Genomic DNA, 9,654 nt, shown 5'->3' with positions numbered 1-9,654 from the left:
CTGGGGTGGACAACTTCTGGATCACCGAGGAGATCTGATAACTGCTTAAGAAATCTCACCTGTGAGCCCAGGAGGGCGGCTGGCGCTCCCGAGGCTGAGCCAGATGGATCAAAGTTGGAGGCAGGCTTGGGTCATGCAGAGAGACCCCATCTCAGTAAATAAATAAGGAAGGAAAGCTAAGGGCTGGGGTGTGCTCAGTGGAAGGATGCTTGGTTAGCAGGTAAATGACCCTCGGCTCCATCTTCAGAATCCTCCAAGGACATAAATGAAGAAAAATAAAGGCAAGAGGGGTAAATGAATGTGCTCAAAATTTTAGGAGTCCCACGTACAGTGAAAATCCTACACTTGGTGTGACCATGGTGAATGACAAGCGAAACCTGGCTTTTAGACCCCAGGCCCAAAGTCTAGGAGTCCCGAGATAGCTCAGCCACTCTAGCTCAGGTGAAGGGTGGAGAGGGGGGTTTATTCCCCGGCAGCCACAGGGAGACAGCGCTCCAGCCCAGCGCAGTCTTCAGCCTTCTGCGGGGGGTGAGGACGTTGGCTTCCGGTTAGGGAGGAGAATCGGGGGCGGGGGTGGAAGATACACCCAGCGCACACAGGCCCCGGCCACAGGCGAGGCCTGGATGACCTTGTGTGCAGGCTTTGGCCCTGGAGGAGTTCTGGAGAATACTTACACTGGGAACTCCGGAGTTTCCACTGCTTCCTTGATGGTGAGATGAAGCTGTGGCCTGTCTGGGGGCAGCAGGCCTTCCACACGAGATGGCTGTCGGTGACTTTTCTCCTTCCTGGAGCCTAAGGTGATTGCAAAGGAACTGCAGCAGGGAACAGCTCAGATCCAAGGGCTCCATATAAAGTTGGGGAAGCTTAAGATAATTCTCAGGCCCCAAGGACAGGCTCCCGTAGGTCGTCTCTGATATAAACACCATGGCCCTCACGGACTGTGACAGATTCAGAGCCAACATTATGCTGGGCTACAAGTTGGCACCTTTAAGGCCAATTGACCCCAACATTTGTTATCACAGTGGATAGATAACTTGCTTGCGATGCATCATTAGACTGAACAGTCCGTAGTCTCCTCCAGCCCCAGGGCGAGGACAAGGTTTGAATCTAGACCCTCAAGCAGGGAGTCCCCTGGGCACCCAGTGGAAGTGCCTGCTGGCACGCTGCCCATGGAACCGGTGAATTCATTTAGGATCTACTTTTGCTCTGTGGGTGTGGAAGTTTATTCCACTCATCATGGTGACACCCAGTTGTCCAGGCAGGTTGGCCCTCGCCCTGGGCAATGGTCACTCCGTCCTCGCCTTCCCACGCCCTGGTGTGTGTTCCTGTAAGCTCAGGACATTGGAGGCTGACTTAGGAGGACCCCCAGCGCGAGGCCAGCCTGGACCACAGAGCAAGATCTTGTCTCAAACAAAACCCCCCGCAAAACCTTTTCCATGGAAAGCCACCAGAGATAGTGCTGTGCCTGGCCTCAAAAAGGAGCCAATGAAATTAGCACCAGGAAGTGGGCACTGGAAAGGGGTGGGCAGGGAACGGGCAGGGGAGGTGTCTCCAAAACGAGGAGCAGGGAGGGAAGGGTGAGAGGGTTGAAAGGGTGACATTGATCAAATGCACTGTATCCGGCTAACGCCTTGTCGAATGGTGACCCTTTTGTACAACCCCTATCTTTAAGAAATCCCCTTAAAATGATGCTGATACTTTTAGAAAATCGCCCCCCAGAAAACCTCCTATTTCTTTATTTTCTTTAAAGCAGAGAAGCAGAGTTATTTTACCTCACACTACCTTCCTATACCTCTGTCCTCGACCCTTCCCACTCTAGGACCACGTGGCTCAGGGGAGCCCTGTGGCCTCAGTGGCTTTAGCGCCATCCAGCGGGTATGTGAGAACCCGGGCGCTTGTCTGCTTGCCACTGAGCTTTGAGCCACAAGAAGGCTGCTTGGCACACACTCTGTATCTTCTTTAGAAGATTCTCGCCAAACCTTCCACCCCAGCCATGCTCAGAGGCTAAGCATGGTCCCCAGGAAAGAGAATTCCATTACAGGAGCCTCAAGATTCCACCCTAATGCTGCTGTTTCCTAGAGGTTGGTACTGCCCTCAGAGGGACTCTAGCCCTGGGTTAACCCCTGGGCCCCACCCCCCGGGCTGCGGCTCTGGCTCAGCAATGTTTGGACAGCAATTACTTCATTAGATCACAACACAACAGTCTTCTCCCGGGACTGTTGGGGTCTCAGTGCTGTGGAGGTTCAGGAGGAGCCATGTGATAACACCCAGGTGAGCTGTGAAAAGGAACAAAGCTGCGGGGGGGGGGGGGTTGCAGCTGGGCGGGGCACAGGCAGGACAGGAATGCAGCTTCAGCCCGCACCTGCCAGGAGATCACGTGACATGGCCTTTGCCCTACAGCTTCGGGAAGGGGAGAGGCCTGGCCTGGGCACCTGCACCTGTGGCTTCTTTATTATTATTTTTTATTTTCACTCTTCTGGGCTCCACCACTCCTCTGGGACAGAGCTTTCTGTAGCCACAGCTGCTGTCCAGGCCGCTGTATGTAGAGGAAGCCGGGTTTTCCCCCAGGCCCAGAGGGAGAGAGGCAGGGAGGGGACCTGCAAGCCTGTGAAGCTCCCCCCACCACACAGCCTGCAGCCGGTGAGTCACTCTTCAAACTTCCGAGTGCTTTGCTGAGTCTGTGTGTTTGTATCCAGGTTTGTATGCCCCCCGCCCCCCCACGTACATGTGTGTCTGCATTTGTGTGTCAGTGTGTCTGGTATCTGTGGGCCTCACCCCTGCATGCATATCTGTTTTGTGAACTGGGCAAGAGGGGTAGGGTGTTTGGGGATCCCTGATCACTGGCTAGCTCACATTCCTGGAAGGAGATACATTTTACATTTTCCTTCCGGAAAATTCCAAAGGCCTGCAGCAAGAACGTGCCTTTGGGGAGGACCTAGATATCCTCCCAGGAATCTATTTCAGGTGACATCAAAATGTTCAACTAGTATCAACTGGTGATGATTAGCAAGCTTGCCAGGTTTTTCTCAGAAAACTCCATCCTCCCCCCCCAACCTGACTTAAATGGCCCATTGTTCTCAAAGCAGACCGGGCGGGCACCCTCCCACCGGCCTCCCACTGCCCTCCCTGCTCCAGAGAGGCCAGCGAAGGCCTCTCCTCAGGGCTGGAGGGCCCAGCGATGGCCTCCAGTCCTGCGGCCTTGGAAGGGAGGGGCTCCCCAGGAGCGTCTCCGTTATTCTGGAGGCTTAGGAGCAGAGGGTTCGCAACCCAGAATCACACAATAAATCCCGTGAGGAAAGGCTGACTGATGGAGACAAATAGTTTAAACCAGGTGAAAACAGAGCGCGTAAGACGGGCCTGGGTCAGGAAATGGGGACTGTTGTAGAAATCTCACCGGGCCACCCCACCCCGCACGTCCCCGGGGACAGCTGCCCTTGACATTGAGCACTGCGTTGGGAGGCAGCCTGCTCTGCCTCTCCATTCCGTGTCTTCACCTTGGTCCACCTGCCTAGACTCTGTGACCCCAGGCTGAAGGATTTCTGCCTCAGCGTTCAGGAACACTCTGTGCAGCCATGAGCGAGGTGCTGGACACGGCTATGCTGGCCTGTCCAGAGGGGGTCAGCGCGGTCTCCCAGCGGCCATCAGGAAGCCCTTGGGGCAGAAACTGAAATGTGGCCAGTTATGGCTTCTGGCTAAGCCACTTCCTCTCTCCCTCCCCTTCCTTCCCTTTTTTTCTTCTTCCCTTCCTCCCTTCTTCCTTCTGTACTGGTACTGGGGTTTGAACTCAGGGATTAGGTGATGTTCCTTAGCTTTTACTCTGAAGGCTGTGGCACTGTGTCTCTTGAGCCACTTCCCTGTTTTTAGTGGCTGACTGGAGGTAAGAGTCCCCTAGACTTTCTAGCCCTGGCTGGTCCTGAACTGTGATCCTCTGATCTTAGCCTCCTGAGTCGCAAGGGTTACAGGTGTGAGCCACCAGCGCCCAACTAAGCCACTCTTGTTCCAGCAGGTGGTATTTATTAACAGTACTACAGGCTCCATGAATGCAGCGCTTGTACTCGCTGGTGGTTACAACCTGTGAGATCCCTATAAAACTACGACACAAAAATCCGAAGGAGATACTTTCCATCAGAAGTGTTAATACTTGACTGTGTTGACTTCAACTTGTGTGTGGCAGCCCTGGCTGAGTGTGCAGAGATGGCAACTGTGACACCAGAAAAGAGGCGGCTGTTGACCAGAGAATTTTCTTAATGTGAGGGAGAGGGGAGGAGAGGCAGAGTTTCAATGGAAATCTCCCCACCCTTGACAGTGGAGTTGACTGGTGGGTCCCGGAAGAATGTTGACTTACTGTCTCCTTCCAGGTGGCTTCTGGGGAAGGGATTCGTCCTGCCTTTGGCTTGGCTGCGAGGGCCCGGGGGCCTGGCTGATTTCTGAAGGGGATTTTCCAGGTGTCTATCATATGCTTTACTCTTTGAGTTTCATTTTCAGACCCCGTTGAGTCCCATGCTGCTGCTGGGTGTCCTGTGTAGAGGAGGGGACCAGGCCTCTGGCCTGGGACCCCATGGTCCCTGCAGCGTTCCCAGCCTCCTGGACGGAGCAGTTCTCGCCCAAGCCTCCCTGGATACTTTTGTTATCTGAGCCACACCCCAGCCCTATTTATCTGCTGGCTATTATTGAGATAGGGCCTTGTTTCCGGCCTGGACTGGAATCACTTGGACTGTCTTTCACTTTCCGCCATAACTGAGCTGACAGTGAGTGCCGCACCATGCTTCCCATTTTCTGCTGAGATAGAGACTGGCAGACTCCTCCCCCAGGCCGGCTGCAAATCACAGACTTCCTGATCTCAGCGAGGAGAGGCTCCCAACGGGCGTTTCCACGGGCACACCCGGCTTGCCAGTGGAAAGGACGGGCTGGGGCACAGGGTACAACCTGACTGCCCCAACCTCTGTGCCCAGTTGATGCCACACAGGCCATCTGCCATGTGTGGGGAGGCAGCCTGGCAAGGCTGGCAACCCGCCCCTCTCTGCTCTGGGTTCTCTGCAGGTCATGGCACAGGTGGACAGCCTCCAGCCCGGCGCTGCCCCCGGCCAGCCTCATGTGTCCAAGCTGGTTCTCCTGGGAAGCGGCTCTGTAGGCAAGTCCAGCCTGGCCCTCCGCTACGTGAAGCAGGACTTCAAGAGCATCCTGCCGACTGTGGGGTGTAAGTGGAGGGCAGGGCCAGGCACTAGTGAGGGATGGATGGATGAGGCCGGCCGCACACTCCTGGCTGTCAAGGGCACAGGCTGTGTGTGGCTGGCGTGCGCAGGAAGCGGGTATCGAGGGTCAGGAAGATTCCAGAAGGGCCCTTCGTAAATGTTCTTTGCCCCAGTCCAGCTGGAGTTTGTAAAGATGGGAGACTCAGAGCCCAGCTCAGGCTTAAGACGCCTCAGGGGAAATGGCAGCTATTATGTCTCATGATAATAGTTACAGTTCAGTAAGAATTGCTTGCTGCATTATGTTACATTATTACTTCTTATAAGAAGTGGCTTTGTTGTGTGTGCTGGTACTGGGGCTTAAACTCCGGGCTTTGTGCTCTTGCTTGGCTTTTGTCTCAAGGCTGTGACTGCCACTGCAGCTACAGCTCTACGTCTAGCTTTTGGGGGGAGATGAGACTCTCTGACTGTCCTGCCTGGGCTGGTTTGAACTGTGATCCTCAGATCTCAGCCTCCTGAGTAGCCGGGGTGACAGGTGTGAGCACTGGTGCCTGGCCTCAGAACCCTCTGGATCTCTTTCTTGGCTCACCTGTCCCCAGCTTCGGCCCAGCGCTGGCTCCTGGGAGCATGGGTCCCTTAGCTGTTTCTGGCTCTCCCAAGGCCTACGTTGCTTCAGGGGCCCAGGGTCAGGTTCCCAGTGCTGGGTGGGGGGAGTGAGGCCAGGTTGATCATCTCCTGGTGACCACGTCCTACTCCACGTGGGGTCCCCTGTGAGGGTCCAGGTCCAGAGCCTGGTGGTGTATAGTGGGCCCAGTTGTGGGCATCTGGCAGCACCAGGCAGGGTTCCGGGACAGTCTGCAGCTGTCCACGTCGTGGGAACCAGGACTGGACAAAGCCGAGTCCTCGAGCTTTGAAGCTCTCTGGCAGAGTCAAGCAGAGCGCCTGCGAGGGGGTGGACCGCCCTGGCAGCCTGTGTGGAGACCCAGACGCCCTGCCTCCCTCCCCACTCCACCAGATGCCAGGATCTGCCAGGGGGAGCCCGGGGAAGGAGCAGTCCTGGCAGGGAGGGGGCACCTGCGCCCAGCACTGTGGGGAGTCCCACCCCCTGCACCCCACTGGCCAGTGTGCACAGAGCCAGGATTAACCACTGGTGTCACTGTTGGGTGGTGACAGGCAGGTGGCAGGCAGGCAGGCAGGGAGCATGTTCAGCCCTGGCCCACAGTCTTTCGGAGCCCTGGTGGATGGCGGCCTCAGGAAGACGTGAGTTTTGCAAGTGCAGATGGGGAGGACAGTGGCAAAGGGAAGCGGGGAAGGTGGGGGGATGGGAGTGCCAGGAATGCCGGGAGGTGAGCGCCTGCTGTGGTCACAGGGCCTCTTGGCAGCCGAGCAGCGAGTGGCTAGAGGGCCAGGGGATGCCAAGGCAGCTGAGGGGTCCCCAGAGGGCAGCTGCCACCTGGAAGCCACAGAGATGTGCAGCTCCCTCCTCCCGCGTGCCTTTCACTGTCCACCTGGGTGCCTGCCTTCCGCCCACAGCCTCTAGGAAGTTCACCAGGGACCCAGAGAAAGCACTGCCAGCTGCTCTACCCAGACGCCCCCTCTTCTGGAGGGCTCTGGTGTAGCCGCCCGGGCAGCGCCTGGCTGGCTGCATCTATCCTGCTTGCTGAGCCAGGGTGGACACCGGGTCCCTCTGTCCCGTTCCAGGTGCATTCTTCACAAAGGTGGTGGATGTGGGAGCCTTCTCTGTGAAGCTTGAGATCTGGGACACGGCTGGCCAGGAGAAGTACCACAGCGTTTGCCATCTTTACTTCAGAGGGGCCAATGCTGCGCTTTTGGTTTATGACATCACCCGGAAGGTAGGGTCACCTCGAGGCATTCCTCCAGCTCGGGGCAGCGTCACGGCCTTCCAACGGCATGTGGCCGTGCTGGTTCCCCAGCTCACACCAGGACCACACCAGTGCATACAGGCCACTCAGCGAGCTGGTCACGGCCGCCAGGAAGCCCTCGCTGATAGCCCTTACCCTGTTTGGTTCTGCTACCCAACTGTTGTGAAGGTGCCCTGCCCAGGGCACTGCTCTCTGCCTCGTCAGTGCCAGAGTGCCACCCCTGGCCAGGTATCAGACTGAGGATGCTGAACACCAGAGCTCTGGCAGATGGCAGGGAGATTGGGACTGCCTCATGTCGGGGAGGGGCTCCAGAGGGGCTCAGGGGCCAGGAACCCCCTTACCTAGACTTTAGGGTAGGATATCTGAAACCCTCCTTCCCCGATCCCCCTGGAGTGGAGTAGGCCTGGGGCAGAGCACTGCCTGCAGGCCTGGCCTGGCCCTTCTGCCCTGGCGCAGTGGTGAATGCACACCTGAGCGTTGTGCCTGGCTGCCATGTGTGCTTTCTAGGATTCCTTCCACAGAGCCCAGCAGTGGCTGGCGGAGCTGGAGAAGGAGTTCTCCCCGGGGGAGGTGGTGGTGATGCTGATTGGCAATAAGATGGACCTGGCAGAGGAGCGGGAGGTGACCACGCAGGTACTGGGGCCCGGCCGAACCCTGGGTGTGTTGAAGCATGCGCGCTCGGGGGCCTGTGTCACACCATCCACGCATTGCCACTCGAATGTAGACCCACAGGTGCAGGCCGCACACATTTGTCTCCACTCACACACTTATAGTTACGCATGCACACATGTATCCTGTGCTCACACAAGCTCACACTGTACGCGTGCACATACGGGGCGTGCATAACTGCTTCTCACTTTTGTTCCCCTTGGGCCAAAGAATTCTGCCTTTTCCTGGCGGGGCAGAGCAGGGTCCACTCTGCTGTGGGAATGGGGCCCGGGCCTCCCGAGCCAGAGCTATGGGCTGGAGGAACCAGAGTCACTCCACCAGGGCAGGGGCCGTGTCCTGTCTTGGTTAGAGGTCCTCTGGGACCCCAGATGACAGTGTCACTCGGGGGTGACACTGGGCTTTTTCCCTCAGGAAGGGCAGGAATTTGCCGAGAGCAAAGGGCTGCTCTTCATGGAAACCTCGGCCAAACTGGACTACCAGGTGTCCGAGGCCTTCACTGCGGTGGGTGAGTGGCCGCCCTGGGCCAGTGAGGGGGGCGGGGGCTGCCGCCTGCCAGGACTGCCTCACTGGGTCTTCTCTGGGGGTCCTGGGCTGTGAGAGAGCCCTGGCTTTGTGGCTCTTGACACCGCTGGGGTCAGTGGATTTCTCAACAACACCTTTCTGTCTTCCACAGCCCAGGAGCTACTGCAGAGACAAAAGGCCGGGGAAAGCCCCACCCCGCCGTGGGGTGAGCCAGTGGATTTGAACTCCAGGCCCGCCAGGCAGGTCAAGTGCTGTGCCCACTAGAAGTGGCCACTCCTGGAGAATGGGGAGGACGCTCTTGTGCCAGGGGCCCATAGAGGATGTCCTGCCTGGGCTGTGGCTTCATGATGTGCTACGATTGGCTGTCGGTCCATCTGGATTCACTCGATGCCAACGTGTCCAAACCACAGAGGCATTTGGAAGGTGGCGTCCTTTGCCATGTCCCATGGCTTGGGGAATGGGCGGTCAGGACGGGACCAGTGACGAAAGGGTCCCAGAAGGCTGTCGGCCACACAGTGCCTGAGCCAGGCCTGTTCCACCTGGGCTGCCCTTGCCAGCTGCCTGGCCGCCAACACTGGAATTAGACGTGGCAAAGAGAGCGAGCGAGGACTGGAAGACCTACCAGCTTGCTCTGTGGGGTAGATGTATCTGGGGGGTGTCCAGCCCAGGCTGGCCCCCTTTGGCCCTGGAGGTGGCAGTGCCAGGAGGAGGTGAGGCCTGTGCCCAGTGCAGCTGGATCTCAGTGCAGTTGCTTGAGGACGTGGACTCTGATGGGGCAGCTGGGGTTTGGACTCCCGCATCCCTCCCCCTCCACAGGGGGTGCAGCCCCCTCCCCTCCCACTGGGGGCGGCGCAGCCCCTGCCCCAGTCTTGTTTCTGTCCAGTGATGTGAAGTCCTGGACATTTGCCCTGTGACAGAAGTTGAGTGATTTGTGCATCTTCTACCAATTAAACTGGTTTTGACCATGTGGCCTCAATTGACTTTACGAGGTATGTGTGTGTGTGTGTGTGGGTGCAGTGTGGCCCGGTGGTCTCGCTTACATTCCAGGGGGCTCCGTGGGGCAGGGTGGCTGGGGGTCCATCTTTCAGAAGATGACCTGCTGTCCTGCCTGTGACCGCTTCATGGGAGTGGAGGGCCCATCCGGGAGGCAGCCTCAGATGGAGCCGTTTCTGAGCGATGATGGTGGGTTTCGTCCTTGCCTCTGGGACTATGAAACGCAGGCATGAGCCTAATCATGATGGCTGGACATGGTGAAGGCTACACCGGGGAGGCGGAGGCACTAGGCTTCACAGATAGACCTGGGTGTGGGGTGGGAATACTGGTCACCAACCAAGTCCTGGCTGGGTCACCGGAGGACAAAGGCAGATGTCCCACCTGGCTCTAACTTCCCC

The 9,654-nt window shown here is 57.6% G+C and overlaps 1 protein-coding gene across 4 annotated transcripts; it reads left to right on the top strand.

Moving 5' to 3' along the window:
- The first annotated feature begins 2,410 nt into the window (after window positions 1-2,410).
- Window positions 2,411-9,229, top strand: Rab17 (RAB17, member RAS oncogene family). 4 transcript variants are annotated; one of them, XM_090355118.1, is made up of 7 exons: window positions 2,411-2,640; window positions 4,486-4,919; window positions 5,041-5,197; window positions 6,891-7,042; window positions 7,580-7,705; window positions 8,153-8,246; window positions 8,415-9,229. In XM_090355118.1, the coding sequence occupies exons 3-7, from the start codon at window positions 5,044-5,046 to the stop codon at window positions 8,525-8,527; spliced, it is 639 nt and encodes a 212-aa protein (XP_090211244.1). In that variant the 5' UTR covers window positions 2,411-2,640; window positions 4,486-4,919; window positions 5,041-5,043; the 3' UTR covers window positions 8,528-9,229. The 4 variants fall into 4 exon arrangements, with proteins under 4 accessions (XP_090211244.1, XP_090211246.1, XP_090211243.1 ...); XM_090355120.1 differs by having other exon boundaries at window positions 4,359-4,919; window positions 8,153-8,242; XM_090355117.1 differs by having other exon boundaries at window positions 4,359-4,919.
- Window positions 9,230-9,654: the final 425 nt, after the last annotated feature.

The sequence above is a fragment of the Megascapheus bottae genome, chromosome 21 (assembly GCF_031878675.1).
Source record: "Megascapheus bottae isolate mThoBot1 chromosome 21, mThoBot2.hap1, whole genome shotgun sequence".
NCBI classification, from domain to species: Eukaryota; Metazoa; Chordata; class Mammalia; order Rodentia; family Geomyidae; genus Megascapheus; species Megascapheus bottae.
The sequence above is the reverse complement of the archived record's forward strand: the minus strand, read 5'-3'. Positions and strand labels throughout refer to the sequence as shown.

Coding starts and splice junctions, on each gene's coding strand:
- Rab17 (XM_090355119.1), top strand. CDS start 5,044: ATGGCACAGGTGGACAGCCTCCAGCCCGGCGCTGCCCCCGGCCAGCCT. Junction 7,043..7,579: donor TTTATGACATCACCCGGAAG/GTAGGGTCACCT, acceptor TGTGCTTTCTAG/GATTCCTTCCACAGAGCCCA. Junction 7,706..8,152: donor AGCGGGAGGTGACCACGCAG/GTACTGGGGCCC, acceptor TTTTTCCCTCAG/GAAGGGCAGGAATTTGCCGA.